Here is a 22,493-nt window from a genome sequence, read left to right as displayed (position 1 = left end):
ACAATTATGAATCGTCCTCCAACCTGGCTCTAAGTGGGACCCGATCTAGCGTGACTGCAGTCCAGACTGCTGCACTAGTGTTTGAACTCATAAGAAGTCTATTGACAGTTTGGATAAAGTGGTTCGTAAATCTGTATTTTAGCCATAGAGTTAAGTCCCCATAAAACTTAATGGTTATTCAACCTGACTGTAGTCATGGGGCATCTGTGAACAAAGATTAGCCCTGCGATTACAGGTTGAAGTTATCAATCTAACTTGGTATCTTAAATTCTTGGGTTAGACATTTTAACTAACCTCCATCCAACGTCTGTATGAGTTCAGCCTGTCCTTTCTATATATAATAAATAACAAAAGTAAATAAATTCAGTCTTCCTGTTGGTGGTAAGAAGAAACTCAGCTTGGTTTTAAAATGCTATAAAATTCTCAGGATGAGGTAGACATCAGATAAAAATCAGATGCACTTATATTCACACCTCCTGAGAGAAAAAAAAGGAAAAATGAATACCTACAGTGCTGCTGAATCTTGGACATCCTTCCTTATTTTAAGAGTCAACACGTGCTTACTGGGCATTACTGGACAATTTAAACAACTGAAGAAGACTGCAAGTTAACATTGGACCACTGTATTATTAGATAAAAAGGTGGCTTACAATTTAAAAAACCTTGTTTTAGGTTATATCACTAACCAAAAAAAGTAATTATTTATTAGCTATTTTGATCTATGAGTAATAGAGAAGAGAAAAATATAATAAAAATAATGATCAGGTCAAGCACATCTGAAGTTACGTTACAGACAAAGTTGTAATTTCCATTTAATGTTCCTTACTGTATTATAGACATCTCTCAAGCGAGACGGACGAGGAGGGGCAGACAGCTTTGGACTCTACAGGGATGTTTCATTGGTGCAAAGAGGTTCCACTCGAAAAAGCTGTACTGGTGAGTATCATGATAAATATTTATACAATAAAGACCTTATTTGGTGAGGTTAAGCACCTGTTCATTCGTTTTGGCCTGACTGTCCTATTCTGGCTTGTTAACCATACATTCATTGAAAATATTGCAATGTTGCTCATGGGATCACATTTTGTGAAATATCTTTTTACCGAGTTGAAACATCCAAGTGCCTTGACTATAATTAATAGTATTAATATAGAATACAATTTTATTTTGTTTCTTTTTCCTGGGAGCAATCGCATAAGTTTCTGCTTTGTTGAATAGGTGGGTACAAATGGTAAATGGAAGTAAAATATACCTTCCAGGTGTTCTTATTTTACCCTCACGTGTGAGTGACGTTTTTTTCCCCAATAACCCAGTCTATATTTTAGGCTGAAGATCATAAACCATTGTAAGTGGTTCTGTTTGGCCTTTTACTTTTATCACACTGTATCATGCTCTGTATAAATGATTGGTGCTTTATATGTAAATGATAATATTAATATGTTTTTAAATTCAGAATGATTGATGATGACGGTTTTGTTCCAAACCCACGTAGCACTAACTAATTCCAACCGCACATTAGCAGCACGTAACACAGATATTCCTGCACAATGCCTGGCTGTCTTAGCAAATACTTATAATGAAATATCTTCTGCTGAAATATAAACATTATGCTAAGCAAGTAGAACAAACAGCCTGAAAACCCAGTTAATTATCAATGAAGCTTAATTCTCATCACTCATATTAATTGTGAAATTATACCTTTTCTCCAAGAGACTCGAGCTAATAATCAATCCATTTGTCTCTTTTAAGATAAGCTTCATTTTACTGAGCAGTCTGTCTCATTCTGGAGACGAATGGTTGGACTTCGGGCCAATGAGATTAAAAGCTTGATAGGGATTCATTAGTCAACGATAATGAAACAGGTTCAATCGAAGAAGATCTTTTAATATGTGTTATTTGTATTCATGGTTAAATGATGTTGTAAATAAGATACCTTTGCTGGTTTGCTGATGAGCTAAAAACTCAAAAAGTTAAACTGCATTACACGTAATTCCTATAATACTTTGTCTGTACTTGGCTATATAAGCACCTTAGAATTTAGGGGGACTGTAGATCTTTTGACTAATCCAAGTCCTACCACCATTTTCCAGACAACCTTTCTTTTTAGTGTCTTTAAAGGATCATATGACTATTGAACCAGGTATCCAACTTAATAAAACTTAAAATACCATTCTGCAACATGCCTTGAATTCCTAATATAATAAATTTTGGGTTAGGCAAGGGTTAGAGACAAGTATATAAGAGTAGAAATAATATGGGTAGTTTACGTATTGTTTAGAATTTAGACACCAAGGAGTGGATGTCATTCTATGAAAGAAAATACAAATGTATCTCAAGGGAACTTACTTTTGCCATAGGTAAAATAATCCATGCAGACTACTATCATACATGGTGTAAGACAACTCACTCCGGGTTCTCATAAGCAGTGCCTTAATAGCTAGGAGGAGTATTGTTACTCCCACTAGAAAAAGGAAGGGAACATAAAATAATAGAAGGTTAGGGCAAATTTCACCCATGTAGCAATACCTACTGTCTTTGGAACATTAATTTATACACATACTCATTTTTTACACATATTACTCATATAGGAATAGGTAATAACCTAAATATTACTGGGGTAATCCCAGCCACCTCAGACATAATTACGTAAAGCTAATGATAGCTATGCATAAGCCTATTTGCCAATTGACCAACCTTAGAAATACTGAATCCATGCTTATCATTGCTTTATTTGCAGGTAATTTTTTTTTCTTTTTTCTAGTGCCCTAGCCTATATCTGAAAATAACAGTCAGCCCAGCTCTGCTGGAAACCACTTGAATGATATGGCAGCAGACATAAGTTCTTTGTTAAGAATGTTGTTATTGAGGTTCACGTAATGGATCAGAGTGAGGTGTTTATGGCCCATAAAATGTAACAGTAAAACAGTATGCAAGAAGGACCATCAAACAAGAACTAAGACCACTAAATCAATTCAAATCAAATATAATGCACTGACAATATGTACTGTGATATATAAAGGGCTGTTATTGTCTACCCAAAGCACACAATTACAGAGCATAAAATATAGTGCAGATTTATATACCACAAACAATGCTCAATTCTTGGGTTCCAGCTATGGGGTGAAAGGTTGGGTGACTCACCATTCCAAATTTTTCTCGGTAAACCCTTTGGATCAAATACACAACCCCTGCCAGTCGACCATTAAAGAGAATTAAAAAAAATTGCCATTTGGAAATTACTATGTGAAATTTTCCACAGTGTCTGCCTCTGTGAGTAAGTTAGTTATATATCTACATAAAGCCCATCAGGAAAGACAATAAGGGCTTGTTCATCTGTAAAGAGAGAAAGGAGAAGGGAATATGGTGGAAACGTAACAAATTAATGGGCTGTGTGAACATTTGATAGGGAAACATATCCAAGATTCAGAAAACCAATCATACTGAATGGCATCTTGAGTGTAGAAGAAAAACTGGTCCGGAGTGAACTATTTTGTACAATGCTCAGACATATATATATATATATATATATATATATATATATATAGAATGTTCTCTATTCAACTACTAGCATAACTGGTGCTTCTATGTAAGAAGCATATGCAGCTGCTCTGGGTTTCCATATCACTATCCAGGTGTCATGTGAGATAAAACCATCTAAAACATTGTTTTAATGTTCGGTTGTAAGTTACTTGGATTTATATTTTCTGTCTCTCATATGACGCCTGTCTCTACAGGTGCGTATCACGCATATCTTTCCTCACATCCCCTGATCCCTCAATGAAGACACATAGGGACATAGAATTTGACGGCAGATAAGGACCATTCTGCTTGTCTAGGTTGCCTATAAATTGCATTGGAATCCTGCTGTAAGCTCACACTAACTGGAATTTACTTGCATGGGTCTTGCAGACGGGACAAACGTTTCTAGCCCTAGAGATTGTTTGTAACTGTAGAGCTGTTATCACAATTGATTAAAACAAAAGAAATTATAATTCCAGTGGCAAAATGGCATCTCCCACATATAGCACAACAAGAAATAACAAAGGAAATGTTTTATTGCAAATGAATTGAAAAGAAAGCATCAGATTTTTTTGGTACTTTTTGTATAATACGCATGGTATGGGAAACAGCACCCACATATATTTTAATGCCTCATCTTCATCTGCTAGTGGTGACCGCATACCAGGACAATAAAGGGATTTATATATATATATATATATATATATATATGATACAGATACAAAGCTACCCTTTCTTTTTAGTATGGTGGTACAAAGATACTGTAGGAAAAAGTATTCTGCTTCTGAGTATCTCATCAACCTCTGTTCTAGAACTGACTGTTGTTTTTGATGCTTCACTACCTTTTGTATTACACAGAGTATACAATTAATAACATGTATCGTTTTTACAGAACATGGAATAATTAAATTCCTGTTTACATTCTAGACACTCAAAGCAGCTGTGTATAAGAACTTTCACAATCATATTGTCGTCAGTGTCTTTGGAGACAGTAACTCTACCTTGATTGGACTGCGGGACTTTGTCATGCCTTTACGAGCCAGCAACCTGACCTATGATGAGTTGAAACCAATAGTGTTTCTTGGGCCCTTGAACTATCTGGAGAGGGAATGGAAGTACATTGAAAACTTCCCAAAGCTGTTTGTTTTTCCCGTAAGTGGTAAATTCATATTGGTAATACTTTCATGTCATTACTCATAAAACGATACCAATATTTTATAAGATACTGAATTAATTAACATGCACATTTTAATACAATTTACTACAATATATCTCATTCAGTTGGATTGGTAGTAGAATTGTTTAACATTTTTCTTACATATTTAGTATTTTGTTCATTGGGAAATTTTAAGAGATTATTAAAAAAATATGTATTTCAATTAACTTTGAGGTAGGGAACTCTTTTGTATATATGATTCTAAACACCAGATAGTTATGGATGAGGGCTGTCTTGTACTTTACAACATTTACTGTTAAGCTACCGAATGTATAGATTTTTCTGCTGTATCCGTATGGTATCAGCCCAATTAAAGAATGAGGTTGCAAGGGCACTACTATAACAGATAGCCTGGCAGCTCAGCAACTCCCTCTGCTGTTGTGGATGAAGGAAAAATTTAGCTCTGACTGTGGGTGCTGGGCTTAGACATTGCACCCGGGAACCTATACATGTGCCTCTGTGGCTAGATGAGATCTCACTGCTTTTTACTAGACCACCACCAGGAATTACTGATAAAAATGTGTTTGGTTTTTAAAAAATATCAGAGAAGTGGTGACTATTCTCTTTCAGGGTTCTGGACTTTCCAGTGTAAATCTAAGGTCTGTAAACATACATTCATGCTCCATGTGTGCCATTATATCTTCCATCTGGACCGGCAAACCTACTCAGTATATGGAGGACACCGAGTGTATACTTTCCACTCTTAAGATGAGGTCCATGATCCCTGAGGCTACAGCTGCTGACTCAGGTAACTTTTCATGCAAAATTTAAAAAGATGCATAAAAATAACAGAATAGAACAATATACCTATGTTTCGACCCTTTTTTTTTAACTAAACTATGACTTGGATGCCCAACTACCCGACATCATGGCCTATCCATATCATTAACAAAACATTGGCATATTCTATACCATTAGAATCAGTCTGCCAGACAACCGCTATTGACAGCTACCGAGCAAAATGCCAGAATATGACTATTGTGTGCCATAGTTAAAATAACAAAGCCCAATGCATGCCTTCCTGATATCTATAGAAAGAAATATTTTGGGCCGGCAAGTGATCCTCGTAGGCACATTTGCTATGAATCCCTCTGTGCAATTTCATAAACCCGCTATTGGTCGATAATTACCAGCATGTGTGCTATAATTAAATTTCTATGAGCAATGGAGTCTTTATGATTAATTAAAAATGCAAACTCATAGCATGCATATTTTAATTGATAGCATTGTGCTTTATCAATGCCTTAGGCATGAGAGGAAACAATGTATTCACAGTAACATGCTAATAAATGTCAGTTCTGTAAATAAGATTAAACAAGTAAATTACCAGTGGCAGTAGTAGTGACAAGCCACCAAACTGGCACCTGACGCAAAGTATTGGTCCTAAATCATCTATGGCGATCAGATGCTGAGCATTGGGGCTGAGATCTTGAGAATGTTAGCCTCCATGATGTAACTAGACCAGGGGCGTCCAACATGCGGCCCGCGGGACCTCGAGGTGCGGCCCGCGGGACCTCGAGGTGCGGCCCGCGGGACCTCGAGGTGCGGCCCGCGGGACCTCGAGGTGCGGCCCGCGGGACCTCGAGGTGCGGCCCGCGGGACCTCGAGGTGCGGCCCGCGGGACCTCGAGGTGCGGCCCGCGTGAGATCGGCAGCCAGGATCACAAGAGCCCTGCTGCTTACTTGTGGGAGGGTGTATTGTACTGCACAGAGGAAGCGGGAGGCCACGCCCCCTGCTGAAGTCTGTGAGCGGCATCGAGAGCTGTAGTGCAGGTAAGGGGGTGGGGGAGGGTGTTTGAATGAGCATGCGTGATTGAGGGAATGAATCTGTGAATTAATTTGTGTGTGTGTGTGATAGCATGGATGTGTAAGTGCTGGAACCTAGGCATGATGGGACGGTGATTGCTGTTAGCAATCACACTCCTATCATGCCAAGTCAGCCAGTACATGCTGAAACCTGGCTAGCTGCCCCCCTTGTGTATTGATGCTGCCAGCAGTATGGGGTCTGCAATTACAGCCACCATGTACCAGCATGTACTGGCTGACTTGGGATGATAGGAGTGTGATTGCTAACAGCTAACAGCAATCTGCTAACAGCAGTCACAGTCCCATCATGCCTAGGTTCTAGCATTTACTGGTTGGCTGAGTATAAAAAGAGTGTGTTTGCTGTTAGCAATCATACTCCTATCATGCCAAGTCATATTGTTGATTTTTTTTTCCAATTAACACACTAAAATTGGACAAAAAATACAATAACTATTAATTTATATATGATTGTTGACAGCAATCACACTCCTATCATGCCCAGCCAACCAGTACATGCTGGAATCTGGATATGCCTGAGATTGCTGTTAACAATCATAATATATAAATTTTTTGTACAATTTTGGTGTGTAACTTACTTTTATTAAAAGTGTGGGATTTTTTTTATTATTTTTAAAGGTGTGGGGGGGGTCATTTTCGGTTTCGGCTAAGTGAACCCTGAATTTTCGGTTTTGGTCCAGAATTTTCATTTTAGTGCATCCCTAAAATAAATAGAACTATTTCATTTTTACTTATCCAGAATCCTGAATTTGTAGTCACAAAACATTCTAGGCCCAGAAATCAGTGAGAGGAAAAGTAAAGGTTTTGTTTCATTTACTTTATTTTAATCTGCATATCTTATTAAAGGCCATATTTTCTCACAGTGAAAAATGAGTGTGGCCCTCGCACATATACAATTCTGATGAAGTGGCCCACTGCAAAAAAAACTTGGACACCCCTGAACTAGACCATTACAGTAGACATCTAACTTGCTCTTGGAGCAGCAGTACACAATGAAGTCTGATTGTCCAATACAACACCTTGTGTCCCTAATGAGGCCGCCCTTGCATCTACCACCCTAGGCCTAAACTTCTTAGGCCAGAATATAACATAGAAAATAGGGTAACCTTTTAGTACTCACAGGCTATTAGAAGATATTGAGCTTTCATCCAGGTGTGAGTGAGCAGTCATATCTCTCTCTACCCTATGAAGTCTGATTTCCTAAGAGAAACAATTGAAGTTCTAGTTCTGTATTTATATGTTGCTCAATAAATGTTTTAAACAACTGCCTTTTATTTACAATGAAAGCACAATGTCCATACATCACTCCAAAACACATATAATGTATAAATAGATGTAATGAATTATGTGAGGATTTTTTGACAGCACAGAACATTACTGTGTACTTGTGGGGAAACAAAATTAATGGCACACTAGTAGTTTCCCAGTCTCTGAGTCAATAAGCTTTTACATGTGTATTTTAGCTGAGATGTAATGCTTGTGACCTGTACTTGGTTCCAGCAAATGCCTTTACTTATGATAATAAACGCTAATGGCTGTCTGCTGTCCCTGGAATTCCCTGTAAATCTCTAATTGAATAGCTGAGGATTTATGAGCTAATAAGTTGCAGATACTCTGTACTTATCAGAGGATATTATACATGTCAGTGCCAGGCTTAGTCATTTGCCAAACCTGTCTGACGATTAAATAAATTACTTTCCACGGCAGGATTTGCACAATTTGTGACTTCACTTTGTTAAATGCCACTTAATGCTAATGTAACACCATGGAACCTCCAGATTGGATTCCAGTTAAGGTTTATTAAAATACATTTTACCACTAAGAAAACACCATAAAGAGGTATGGGCATCAAACACTGAAAGAAAGCCCATTAGGTCATATAAGTGCCATACCAACTCTAAACTGTCATAACAAAACCACATAGACCAATCTACATGAATATAATTCAACATCTTTTCTTATTTCTAAATTGGATACATGCTTTGGTGCTGGTCCAGATGTTTCAAAAAGTGCACTACCCAAGCACTTAAATCATCAACCATTAGATCGTCAACCTTTTTTAACTAACTACCTCTAGTCATGCATATCTTTAACCAATTACTTCCAATACCAACCCTTTCCAACAAGTACCCCTAACATTAGCCCCTAATATTAGTCACAACTCTAGGTGACTAGCTTACCCAATGTAGCCCCTGACCCAGAGGCAACTGGTGCTCAGAGCTGAAGAGGTACGCTCTACAACTCTGTCATAAAAACATAGTATGTGACGGCAGATAAGAACCATTTAGCCCATTTAGAGTGGTGTAAAGCACACCGCCACTGGACCCTGCAGCAGGGCAAACGAGCTCTCTGGAGTGATGGATCACGCTTCAGTATCTGGAAGTTTGATGGACGAATCTGGGTTTGGTGGATGCCAAGAGAATGTCTCTTACTGGAATGCATAGCACCTAATTCAAAACTTGGTGGAGGAGGGATTATTATTATTTGTTTAATATAGCGCTATCATATTCCTCAGCGCTGTACAATGGGTGAACAGTTTGGGGAAGGCCCTTTCCTGTTCCAGCATGAATGCGCCCCTGTTTACAAAGCAAGGTTCATGAAGACATGGTTTCACAGGTTTGGTGTGGAGGAACTCGAGTGGCCCGCACATAGCCCTTCTCCCCATTGAACACCTTTGGGAAATACTTCAAAATCTTATGGAAAGCCTTACCAGAAGAGCGGAGGCTATTATAGCTGCTAAGGAGGGCCAACAAGCTTGGAATAGGATGTCCAACAAGCTTATATAGGTGTCATGGTCAGGTGTACACATACTTGGCCATGTAGTGTACTGGGAAAACATATCTAGTATAAAGTTAATTCATACCTACTATTCTTTTTAATTAAGGTGCTATCAGTCCTCTTGCCACTCACTGAAGTCTAAGTAGGGCTACCCCTGAGTAAAGACACAAATAACCAAACCTGGAAAGGTCCTAGGTATGTGATCATATGCCAGGTAGACATTACATAAGGACAATTATAAAGCAGCATGTTACTTATGCCAAAAAATATCTCTTGCCCTAATAAAATGAGCCAAGGAAAAGCTGATGAAAGGGAAGGGAATTGATCATGGCTTATATTGCATTACATGAGTTTAGTATACAAACCCTAATTTTTCAATTAAGAGATGCCCACAAATTTTCCACCCAAAGGAAACATAACCTGCTCTTCCGGAATATTTCCTCACTACATCTGTGAGCTTCGCCTACCGCTTTCACTGCTCCAGAACTAAACTATATTTCAAATGCACAAATGAAAAGTAATTAGGCGTTTCTTAATTTAGGTCTATGAGCGCTGACACGAAGGACATTTTTTACTGCTTCAAAGCACAAATATCAGCACTTCGACATTTATTCAGTTTTATGTGTTTGGATGGCTGTCTCTGCCCCTTTCCCTGACACCAGCCCAGACATCTTGGAGTAAAAATGCAATATTAAGCATTCTCCCAGTCTCCGTAGTAATGTAATTCTTTGTAATTGAATGCGAGTTTTATTAAACACCTCACGGGATGAACACTTTCCCTGTTCTCTGTATCCGAACCTTCACTTTCAATTACTTGCCTTATGTTGGCAGCTTAAAAAAAAATTAAACTACATTACCCAAAAAAACGAAATTACCATCCCTCAGGAGTCCAACCCGGCCAGCAGAAGTCTGTAGTTTTTCATTAACTCCTTCGGCTTTGGAAGCTTCAGAATCGAAGGACAAACGATATAATAAGATCATATAAACCTAAATTTAGTGACTTGTCATCAAGGTCATAATTTATGTAAAGCTAAAGAGGCTGCTGCTCTTTGTGTACCGTGCTTACATATATAAATGTGTGTATATATATATATATATATATATATATATATATATATATGTGTGTGTGTATATATATATATATATATACTGTATATATGTGATGTGTCTGTATACTACGTTACAGTCTCAAAGGCACAGATCGATTATAGACCTGGATCTCGCTGTGTGCCTTGGACTCTCTCCATATCCACATCATACGTACAGTTTAATTTTAACTACCTTCTGTCATTTTAATGATGGACACATCAGCTAGTATGGCATATAAAGACCTAGGTGAACTATGGCAGCATATTGACAGGGGAGAAATAAAGAAGAGGCAGACAACGAAAGGCAATTTAAGAAAGCCTAGGATGTGAATAAAGCTGCCCGATATAATTAATAATAAAGTAAAAGGTTATTAAAAATAGGGCAGACTATGTACTACAATAACAATTGTCTGGTTTGTTGACTGTCAACGCCTGATGTGAATAGGTATGGGAGAAAGCGGGTGCAGAGAGGAAAACTAAATGGGGATCAAACCTACTTCAACCTACAGTGGACTGTAATTCATTATGCGAAATCCACTATTGTGGACTATAACTCTCATCACTCTTAGAAGTGCCAGGATGTGCTCAGTGACAGGTTAAAGCCCTCGTGAACTGTTCACCGCTCTCTCATTTTTCCCTTCCCACCTCTCTTGCCAAAGGATTATTCAAGCCTTTTCATATGAAATCTGACTCTCTCTCTCCTTGGAAAAGTTGAACTGTCTTTCAATTGCGTGTCAGTTAGCAGAGTGACAGCACACGGCAGAAGCGTGTTAGCAAATTCATCCTGTGATCTAAATAGATTGTGACATATTCCAAACATGTAATAATAATTAATCCTGACACCTTAATCTGCCACTGGAGTTTAAATGTACAGTATTAATCTATCATTAAGTAATTCTGGCATAACAAGCCCATGTTACCACGCGACCAATGACTTGAATTTAGCAAAATATTGACACAAGAAGAAAGGGTTAAATTGGGCAGCTGCATCTATTTCCTGGCGACTATTATTTCCATTCCGAAACAACCAGAAACAAATTATGGATAATACGTCAGAAGTGCAGATATCATTGAATATTCATAACACGGCACATATAGCGTACATACCCGCAATTAAATACAAAAGATTCTATGCAATATCATAAAATTAACTATGCACCAAGCAGGGCCAACCCAGCTCTTCCTGCAGGAGAAGGTGCTGGCCCTTCATAAAGGGTAGTGATTAATAAATAAATTAAAACCGCTGGAAGCCACCCAAAGACTAGTTTTTTTGGGGGGGGTATTGACCACAACCCCTCCTTGAAGAATTCAGTGCCCCCCCTCCAGATCCAACCCCGCATTAAAAAGTGTGGCATGCTCAGTGTTTAAGCTGCCTCCCAGCAGTGGTGGTAATGCATGATAAAGAGATGCAATTAATGCTCGCTGGTGGATTTGACAGGTATAATTATTGTTTGTTCTCCTTTCATGCAAAAATCTCTTTGTGTTTATGTTTTGTTGCCTACAGACCTCCTGTGCTTATCGGATCAGAAGAAACCAGCGCCAAGGATTCCGGTGATCACAGAGCTGAGTAAGTCTTTCTTAGACTTATTACATTTCGGGGTGGGTATTATTAATACAGATCAGTTCTGAGCTAGCAAGTTTGAGAACGGGCAATCTAGAGTGGCCATGAAAAGTCAAAGATGGGAATCAGTAAAGGGGAAGAGGCAATAAAGAAAAGTTGCAAACCCCCCCCACACAGCCACAATGTAACAAAATTGTTACCCATATTTTAAAACATAAAAAGTTAAGTGGGTTTAATACCCAGTGAAATGTTTATATTTTTTCGACATTAGGTTTATATAATAAGGGGTACTTTTTATTATAAGCTATAATAGTGTTTAATAGGAGTAGTGTTTAATTTATACTTTCTTTTTAGAGGTAATAGAGCATTTGTTTCAAAGAAACATGTGAACCATATCAGACATCAGATGAGTTCATTAAACGACCATATGCCTGAGTACCCAGCCCCAAACAAATGAGGGAGCTATCGGGGGCATAACTAGGTGCCGGGCCTTTACCAATACTTTTTATGTAAATTCATAACGTATTGATAGTTATTTGTGGAAGTAATAGTAATGATATTTTTCTACACTATTTAAATACGTACACATTTAGTGTGAGTTTCAGGGTGGTAGAAAACATTCTGAGTTTGTATTAAAGAGGGTGAAAAGTGGGACAGAGGGATTTGAGCCTCAAAGATTTACTGTCTCCCCCTAAACGCAGACTCTTGGGGGTTTGCGTATATGGTGAATAGGCAAGATAAGAAAGAATGCAGTGTATTTCAGAAAGAACTGCTTTGTATCATAACTATTGAAGGACCTTCAGCGCTTGCCACCATAACCCTTATCATGGCCCATTTATAAACATCTACAATTTGCTCAGAGATCCGAAGCCCCCATTAGATCCGAAGGGGGCTTCCAAGCTTTGTCCAAGACGGGAATCACTTTAACCTGTGGTGAGGTTGAGTTTGCTCAATTTAGGATGAAAGTTGACTCATAGATTCATGGGTTTGCAGTAAATATAAACCAGTGAAATGTCACGTAAGACTTTTAACAGTTTGGGGTCCCAGCAATCTATTAGACAGAAGGTTAACTGTTCTTTGCTGTCAGAGCATTGATGTTCCTCTGTTATTTCCAGGGTTACACAGTGTATAACCTGTCAGCTCCCTCAATCTGCGCGTGACTACGGCAGTCGTACATGTCTCTCCTTGACCTGGCAAATGTACGCTTGTTATTTTAGCTTTTCTTTTCTGCTGTTAATGTCGACTCTTCTGCTAAATGCTGCTAATCAGCACGCATGCCGCTAATTAAATCATCTTGTGTGTGTTAGCAATGAAACCCCCTCACAAATAAAACCGACGGGTGTCTACAGTTTAATTAGGAGCCCTCCAAAGGTTCCAGCACGCTGGGAGGTGATGCTTGTCAAATTAATGTTACATGGCAGAGCCTGTTATACGGCTACATGGGGAGGCTACCTCGCTCTGCAACCAAAGCAGAGTAGACAGCTCCTCAGCCACGGGGAAGCGTTCTGTTTGAGATCTGTGTCATGCTGCATCTGTTGCAGAACTCTACAGAGAATGGGTTGTATCAGCTTCCAGTATATGTGGCAGCTAAGGGGTGAATCACAGAGTAAAGCAGATCGGGGGAAAATGATAGGACTGTGGTATTTGTTCGTTGAATGATAAGTTAGTTATTCTCTTCTCTGCACCTTTGCTCGCCTTGTCATCATGAAGGCAGCGTCTTCATAACCAACTGACCAGGTTTGCCTATGTCAGTATCTAGAAGTTTTATTTACCCTGCGTGATGCTATGGAACTTGCTATCACCAGCTTCCGGCTTTAGGCATAAAATATATAGTACAAATGAAATGATGAATAATATCATGTTACATAAATCGAGAGAAGCAATACTTATAATAATGTGGTAGTTTTTAAAGGATATATTATAGTTTATAATTAAGCAGAATCTTTTGCTGTCTCTTTGGGAAACTGGAGTTGAGTAAAAGTGAGAGTGGTGTAATTGGCATCATAACAGGTCCCCCCTCATTGATATTTAAGTTTCTCTATGTGCATGCAGTATACGTGCCACTCTGCACACAAGCTTGCTGTGGGGGATGAATAACCACTTCCCCAGATTGTCAGAGTTTAAATTTACGCAGCAACAACAGAATTAACAGAATTGTGAGAAACTGAGCCATTATTGATTCACAATTTTACTGTTTATTTATTGTGGGTCCCTTGTATCTAGTTGTTAAAACAATTCTAACTCTGTTTATGAAAGATCAGCAATTACCTGTATATCTTCTCCTTTTATTTATAACAGAGCAAGCATCAAATATTAAATTTATAGACGAGGACTCTACATACCCTCAACACCCAGAAACCAATGCACGATTAACCACTACTTTTGCTTCTGGATCCGTTTTCTCTGATTGTTTCCTAGACTCTTTGATGTGCATGGTAAGTCACATGCCAGCTAATAAGTTAGTCCTAACTGCACTTGGAGTGGCTGGTATTCAAATGAATGGCCCTTATACAACACATACAATCTTAACCCTTACATACTACTAATATACACTCAAATCTGACAGATAAGAAACATTCGGTCCATCTAAACTGCCGGTTTTTTTTTTTTACCTAATGTGGAGGGGAAATTAATTAAACTTTTTTGTGATGGTGTCAGAAACATGCTGCAGTTGCATCATGCTATTTGCCTCTTGCAGCTCTGGTTAGCTCTAGCCCCTCCCTTGAAGAGCACTGGGTAGCCCTAGCCCCTCCCTTGAAGAGCTCTGGCTAGCTCTAGCCCTTCCCTCATTCAGCTATAATCATTCTAGCCCCTCCCCCATACTGCTCTTCCATAGCTTTGGCTAGCTCCAACCCTTTGCTCTAAAAGCACACTGGTGATCATCTAGAGACAAAAGGCATGGCCAAATGCTGCCAACAAATATAGAAGAAATCATTTGTATATAAAAAAGGCCCAAAGATAGTAGCCTCCGTGGGATCTTGTGGTATCCACTTTGCTCGATATTAAAGAAGCCCCTATTGATGGACATATTTAAGCTGTGCTGTTAAATACTTAACTAGTTTGCACTATATCTGCTCTTTGTGAATGGTCCAATGGGCAACTAGTCCTTGAGAAATTTGCTATGGACTTTCTGCTAAGCAAATCAGTAGATTAAATGATGAATCACATTTTTTTTATAGGGAATGAGAGATACTCAGTGCCGGCTGCCCATTCTCTGGGTCAACTCAGGGGCTTTCATTCAATACTATAGTTTTTTCCCTATTTAAGTTTATGTCTACAAACATATTTTATTTTTGCATATTTACATTCTACACCAATAATTTGTTTAGATGAGTCAGTTAAATCTCAATTAGGTTTATACACGACCATAAGGGTAAGCTTCTGAAAGGGTTTTGTATTCTTTTTGTGTTTTGAGGGAAATATCAGCTTTACTGTTCTCTGCAGCCTTCCTGACCTTTTAAAAAATAAATGTCTTCTTGTGAAGCTCTTCAGTAGCCCAGGCTCATGTTTAATTATCTAAGACTGACATACTTGCTTAATATACAAACATACAGGCACTGCCATTAATCACATGTTATTTTAGAAAGCCTACATGGTATGTAGTTGCCTTTGTCGTGCGGCTGCCATTCTGGACAGTCCTTCAGAACTTTGGGTTGGGGTATGCCGGTTAAGTTTGACCTGCTCAATGTACAACTCTGTTTTATGATGCCTAATACATGAGCCAAGTTTCCCACAACAAGCCTTCTTCCATTGAACTGCTCCGGCACTTCCCAGTTCCCATACATAGAAGGAAGTGGAGACACCTAGACAGAATACTCCAAGCATTCCAATGTGTTACCTTAATGCTTGGACAGCTATGGGCATAAATCTCTCCTGATACTGTCCCAAAATACAGAATTACAGCTCTACTAGAGCCATCAAACCATCCTTGGTGTAAATGTGATAAAAATACAAAATAAAATACATAACTACATTCTGTGTTTACATACAGAATCACCCATGTATGGACAAAATCTGATCCAAATCAAAAAAGGCTATTCAATATGGGCCTGTTTCAAAGTATTTAACATGTCATGTTATAAAGAAGGGATAAACATGTTATACTTTTGTCTTATAGTTAGTTTTCATACATATTTCTATATATCTTACTATTTCGAATTTAATTATTTACCCCTATATGGTATTAGAAGCACATACATTAGTGTGTTCATTATATCCTAGAATAATATAGCATTTCAATTTGCATATCTTACACAGCTGTATAATAATGTAGGCACCATGCCTATCTCCAGTGGTTATGGAATAACAACTCCCAATGAACTTATCCTTAACTTGAAAATTAATGGAGTATTTGAGACTTATGTTATATTGAATACTGTACTACCAAACTTGGCTAAGACTCAATGACTGGTGGAGAGATGCTGGACGCCCAGCTCAGATGCATTGTGATTGTGAATCTTTTCATATATTCAAGTCCAGTACAGTATACTATAATGCACACATATCAAGTGTCACTGTATTGTAGTGGCGCTGTCACATTATGACACCACAGTAGGAGAAGTATAAAGTTACAATGTACCCGTGCATTTTATCTTTATGAGATGTGAGCATCAGACACTTGTCTCCAGTCTTAACCCTGAATTGCTGCTGCCTGTCTCAAACCGATGATGGCTGACAAAGATTTTCCTCTTCACATCTACACAAAGTCTGTAAATAGTGCTGACAAATGACACAAGCGGTCAGTTACTGCTGGAACAAATGGATGTCCTGTTACTTCAGGAAGCATTTAAGGGTTTAGAGATGGCAGAGAGATTTTCGTTTCTGTCTGCTGGGACTGCAACTTTCTGAGGACACCATCTCTACTGCTTTAAAATCGGCTACTATATTTTGACATAGAGCAGTGCAGCAATCATACAATGTCTTCATTTATTACTGCTATTAAATTGCTGCTGCGGCAAAATGTATTTCTCCATATAATCATAACGACTAAATTAGGGACAGTTGTTTTAAATAAAGAGGGGAAAAACAAATTGCAGCATTCACACAATGAATAAAGTGAACTTTATAGTTTTAGATGCTATTGTGATTTTTACTCCCTTTACCAAAATGTTGCAATTTGTAGCCTTTTCTTTACTCAGTAATCACCTTTTGTCAGACAACTTTACACACACAAACAAAATGGCAAAAAGGGGATATTGCTCCCATATTGTGGCGGTGTGGTCCCTGACCTGAGTGGTGGCATGGATATCTTGTGTGCATTCTGGCAGGTTGCTCCTTGTCCCTTTATTCTCCCTATTACCACTTCCACCTTCTGTGATCATCATGCTTACACCATGTGTTTGAAGTTATACCCAACAATGGACTTTGAGTGAAAGTTTTCCCCTCTGGTGTCTCTGGTCCTCGTAAACCTTGGGGGATATATGCCCCCTCTACTAGATCCATGTGAGGCCATTCATTGTAATTGTGTTCTTTCTGAGAAGCAACACAAACCTTATGGTCATCTCTGCCAAGAAGGAACAATCTGAATCACAGTTAAACATCTCTGAATAGGACATACTGCACATTTGCTAACAGTGTACTGGCCATATGAAGTAGCATTTATATATGAAATAGAAGTTATCACATAGCAAATCCTTTTTTTTTTGCAAGATTTGTTTAAATCTTGTTTCAAAGTAAATTATGCGGCATTTTCCACTGGTTAGTAAATCAATGGAATAGATAGAGGAAAGCTCTACAGTGATCTCTTCTAATATTCTGATAAAACAATGAAGTTAGGATTTTAAGGCCCAAAAACGTTTAATCTAATTGGTAGAGGGGGTAGCATCCACATTTTTGTTTTACTGCCCATACAGGGTAAATGGTAATGCATAGTGTCATCAAGAAAACCACCATAGTTGAGAAAATGTGCTAAATCCTTTCAATTTTGAAGCTGTGTTTTCACACATACTTATTGTGTATATGTATTGTAATACTAATTAGTGGAATATGTTGAGCTATTGGAAACTTATTATCATATGTGTCATTATCCCAGTCTCATCCTGAAAACCTTTCCACATTCTTTAAACCATGTTTCCTTGCGTCTATTAAAGTTCAAATGTTTCTGTCAGTCCTTGTGTTAGGCAGCACTCAAATTCTTGTTCCCCGAAAATAAAATTATCTAACTCAGCACTCAGTGAGGCATTTTAAGAAGTGAAACATATTTCTTGTTACTGCTAAAGCCTACTATAGAAAGCCAGATTGGTGACTATACATTGTTTGTATAATGAGTGTTCTATAAGCATTACACAACAGTAATGAAGACTCTTTCTAATAGTTCTCACTTAAGTTTTCTCTTTTTCGCATAGACATATTTTAACTGGCAGGTTTTGGGACTGCTCCAGACCCTAGTGACTGGAGGTACCACCCCAGAATTAGAAGAGCAGCTAGCTGAGGAGAATGCCCTAACAAATAGATCCGGGTACACAGACCATACTGCTCCACAGGACCGCTGCAAACTGGCCCTCGTCCCTCTGATGGACCCCAAACTGGATTATCATAACGTAAGTATATTTTGCTAGTGGATGGATACCTCACCAGCAGTGTACATGCTTAACTATAGTTAAGTCACTCCTGCAATTATCATCTTCTGATCTTCTGGCAACTGATGCCACTGATGGTGGAAATGGGACAGTGGTTAAAAGTGGCACTCCTGGACTGCTTTGTGAGACTTAATTGCATATGACACTCAGTTAAGTGGATGTTTGCTTATTAACATTTAACAAACATAAGCTTAGATAAATAAGAACATTTTCAGTACATGTAGGAAAATTAGAGATCCTGTCCATCTCTAGTGATTTTAGAAAACTATTCACAATTGTATTGCAATTGCATACCATGATAAGATATTTAAAACTCTATTAGATAAGAGTTTAACTCCTGTTGTGTAAAAATTCATTGACAAGATATATCTAAAACCTTTTAATATGCAATAGCAAAACACCTAACATTGTTTTAAAACATAGGGTCTTCAGACTGTGTTGTGCTTTTTGCTATCTAGTTTAAAAAACTTGGGGTGTGGTGGCTTTTGCCCAAAAGGGTAGGGTTTACTAATACATTTGTAATTATGGCTTCTAGCTCCTTAAGTTAACTATATCTCCAATGGCACCCTGCCATATGCGCTTGCATAAAATTGTTCTGATGCAACATCTGAAAAGTGGCTTTATTAACACAGCAAGAAGTATTCCTGCTGTTGGACCACTACAAAGGTTGCAGTGGAAATAAAACGTGTTTCCTTGGGCAAAGTTTTCCTATGTCGGTCCTCACTACCCGTTCATTGTAGAGGTTTGAGGTAGCATCAGAAAGAGGGGGACACTGACCCATTCTGCTTTATACTTGTGAGAACACTCTGAAACCTGTATCTGTTACTGACACCAGAAAATCCATACCATGGAGGATGGACAGCTTCTTCATAGCCTGTACATCCCCACACTTGAGCATCTTAGGTTTTAGAGGAAAAGTCTCCATCAAACATATCAGTCTGATCCTGCCACAAGTGCAGTCCTGAAATGCGCTGAAATGCGAGGATAATTTTGTCTATACAAGAAAATCAACAACAATATACCTTTTGACCTTCATGGGCCTCTTCAGTAAGGTCCAGTTGGTATCCCTCTAGGCACAACAGATCAAGGAGGTCTATGTCTTAACCGAATATAAGAGCTCCCCATAGGAAAAAATACTGTACAAAACAAGTTTGAGATGTACTTACCAAGGACAGACAAAGGCTGCTTAATACCCTGTCCTAGAGTGCATCCTTGCAGTGCTGAAAATACTTTGGAATATGTGGACTTGTTGAAGAACCACAAATATAATTAGCAAGCCAGAGCACAACAAAATGCATCAAGGTTTGGGATATGTGTAACCTTTTAGCGGCTGTTGCAATAGAGCCCCATTCAACTATTGTCCAATAGCAACCAATTACAGATTTCCTAACCCCTGTTTGAAGCCTCTGTAGTTAGCTTGTTTTGCTTCATGTATATAAACTTCAGGAAACTAATTGGGCTCTTATTCTGTATTCTTTCAATGAAGGGAAATACCTATGGAGAGTTGTTCTGCAACGCACTGACTGATTCCAGTATCATCTGCTTCGGGATTTACCGTCTTATGGATGATCCAGACCAACAACAGAGAAGGTCAGTGTACTTTTCGGTACTGAATCATGATTGACATCCATGAGCCATGTGTGATCTAATCAGAAATCTATACTATGAACCTTGTACAATACACATAGTTAATGTTTTTATATTTAATTGGAAATCTTATTCCATGTTATTTTTACATTCAGAAACTAGCATTTTGTAGAAAAAAAAACAGTTTATAAAAATGTCCAGTTCTGCTTTTTGTCCCAAAAATAATTCCATCTATGGGCTCTGATCATGATGGTAAAGAAGTATCTTATTTCTGATCATATAGAAGCGTAAATGAATAGACTGGGGGTATCCCAGGTAAGAAGCAGCAGAAAACACTGCTAACATAAATCTACTAAATTACAAAGAAAGTATTTTTTCTTTTTTTTCTTAATAAATGCCAGATGTTGTTTACAACTGAATAAATATAAATTGATATTTTAATTACAAGGTAACATTTTCCAAGACCTCATCAAATGCAATAAAGCAGAGATTGTGTTCTGGAGGAAAGCAGGAAGTTTTAGTAATACAGGTTTTAAAAGGTTCAGGGTAATTTCCTGTGCCCATAGATAATGACATGTTGCATGATATAATTGTACAATATATTGCAGACCACTAAACAAGCCCAGAGGTAATTATTTCTACATAGGGAAATTAAGTGCCTCCGCTCACAAGCAATGCACTTGGTCTACTGTGGCACTCCGAGGGTTAAACAGATTGGCCCAGGTATACGAAATAACAAAAATAAATTCTCTGTGAGCCCTTCATATGGGCTAAAGATGCATTTTTTGTCTTTATATAAAATGAACTGCTCACATATTTCTAAAAGCACGACTATAAATCAAGGTTCAAAAATTGCTTGTAAATCTCACTAATAATTTATTTTGTCTTCAGGCTGCAAAAAAAGCCTTTATCAAAGTGGGGAACCATATAAACTTTACCACATGATTTGTATTTCATTTTTTATTATCATTTTTAATAAGAAGCAGCAGACTAGCAAGACACGCCAGCACGAATATACAAAACCATAATAATTCTGTGTTTTGGTGCAACAAAACACATCTGGAAGACAATTCAGCCTTTCAGAGATGAGACTTTGCTGTATTTGGCCCTTCTTGGCGCATAGTGTAACAAGATAAGACTTTATGTGTCACCTCAACTAACCTAGGACTCACATGAGGGTAACATCTGTACACCAAACCTAAAAGTTACACAAAGTGCTCAGTAGTCTCCTCAGTACTTTAGAAAGTTATGTATTTGTTGAAGATAAAACCATAGAAAAAGAAGGTGTAAAGCAATTCCCCAACATGATTGTGAAGTGTCAATCGCTTTTATACAGAAGTCCTTAAAGACTATTTTCCATGTAACTATGGATTCTTATGGTTAATATATACAATTCAGTTGGCCAACTAGGCCAAGAGTGGCATATGCCAGAGAAGACAGACCCTCTGACACCAACCAGGAGCAGGTAGTCCTGTTGGACAATCCTTGGTGCGACACTGCTGAATGGACCAGTTACAAGGAAGAGCTTTATTCTCCCTAACCAGTCCATTTACACTATGAAGGACTTGGCCTGGCCAGCGCAGCCCTCATAACTCCTAGGTGCTACACATAAAAGATGGAGCTTCAGGATATCACATCAGGAGTAAGGCTGCGGGTGGTGGTGCTGCTCTGGGTCAGGCCTTGGACAATGCTGAATAAATACATAGCTTATATTTTTTAAAACATAGATGTCCCACATGATGCATATTTTAAGTTCAAAGGGGCCTACCAAGGAATGGCAATATCTTAGAAGATGCTTAATGCCACTGTATGTCATTTGAATTATATTATATTGAACAAGGACAGTGTAGCTCAAATATATTCCTAATAGCAATTATAATTTTGATACTTTCACTTACTTTGTTCTACAGGTACGTGATCACCAGACCACCAAAAAACTTTGCACTGCTAACCACAGATCAGCTGTATTGTGTGGTTCCATTCAGAGATCAACCAAGTACGCCTGGCTTAGCAAGATCAGTATCATCAACATCCATAGAGTCTTTATTCGCTGACGCTTCAACTTAGCGGTCTGAAGATGAATTACCATTTTTTAGTTTACATTTAAGATTAAATCCAACTCTTAACCTTTCTGATATTAAAGGCTTAATTGCCAACACACTGTTATTATACTCTGTCCTCATGTTTCAATGTTCTCAGTAGCTTACTCTAGTAGTTCAGAATCACTAGAATCTATGGTATTAATTTTCAGGCAAATCGAGCATCATGCAAATATTAGTTCTTCAAAAGCTATTACCTAGCCATAAAGCGAAACTGAAATAGTAGCATAACTATTCACTAAAC

The 22,493-nt window shown here is 38.2% G+C and overlaps 1 protein-coding gene across 1 annotated transcript in view; it reads left to right on the top strand.

Annotated features, from left to right (window-relative positions):
- The window catches only part of LOC149300135 (calcium-activated potassium channel subunit alpha-1-like), a 52,104-nt gene extending 29,900 nt beyond the window's left edge, over nt 1-22,204 (top strand). The window contains exons 19-25 of the mRNA XM_089485568.1: nt 837-936; nt 4,447-4,678; nt 11,929-11,991; nt 14,284-14,420; nt 18,330-18,524; nt 20,050-20,169; nt 22,061-22,204. Coding sequence (XP_089341694.1) covers nt 837-936; nt 4,447-4,678; nt 11,929-11,991; nt 14,284-14,420; nt 18,330-18,524; nt 20,050-20,169; nt 22,061-22,204 — 991 coding nt within the window. The remainder of the gene's footprint in view (nt 1-836; nt 937-4,446; nt 4,679-11,928; nt 11,992-14,283; nt 14,421-18,329; nt 18,525-20,049; nt 20,170-22,060) is intronic.
- Nucleotides 22,205-22,493: the final 289 nt, after the last annotated feature.

The sequence above is a fragment of the Sceloporus occidentalis genome, unplaced genomic scaffold, assembly GCF_023333645.1.
Source record: "Sceloporus occidentalis isolate IW3139 unplaced genomic scaffold, rSceOcc1.0.p SCAF_26, whole genome shotgun sequence".
NCBI classification, from domain to species: Eukaryota; Metazoa; Chordata; class Lepidosauria; order Squamata; family Phrynosomatidae; genus Sceloporus; species Sceloporus occidentalis.
The sequence above is the reverse complement of the archived record's forward strand: the minus strand, read 5'-3'. Positions and strand labels throughout refer to the sequence as shown.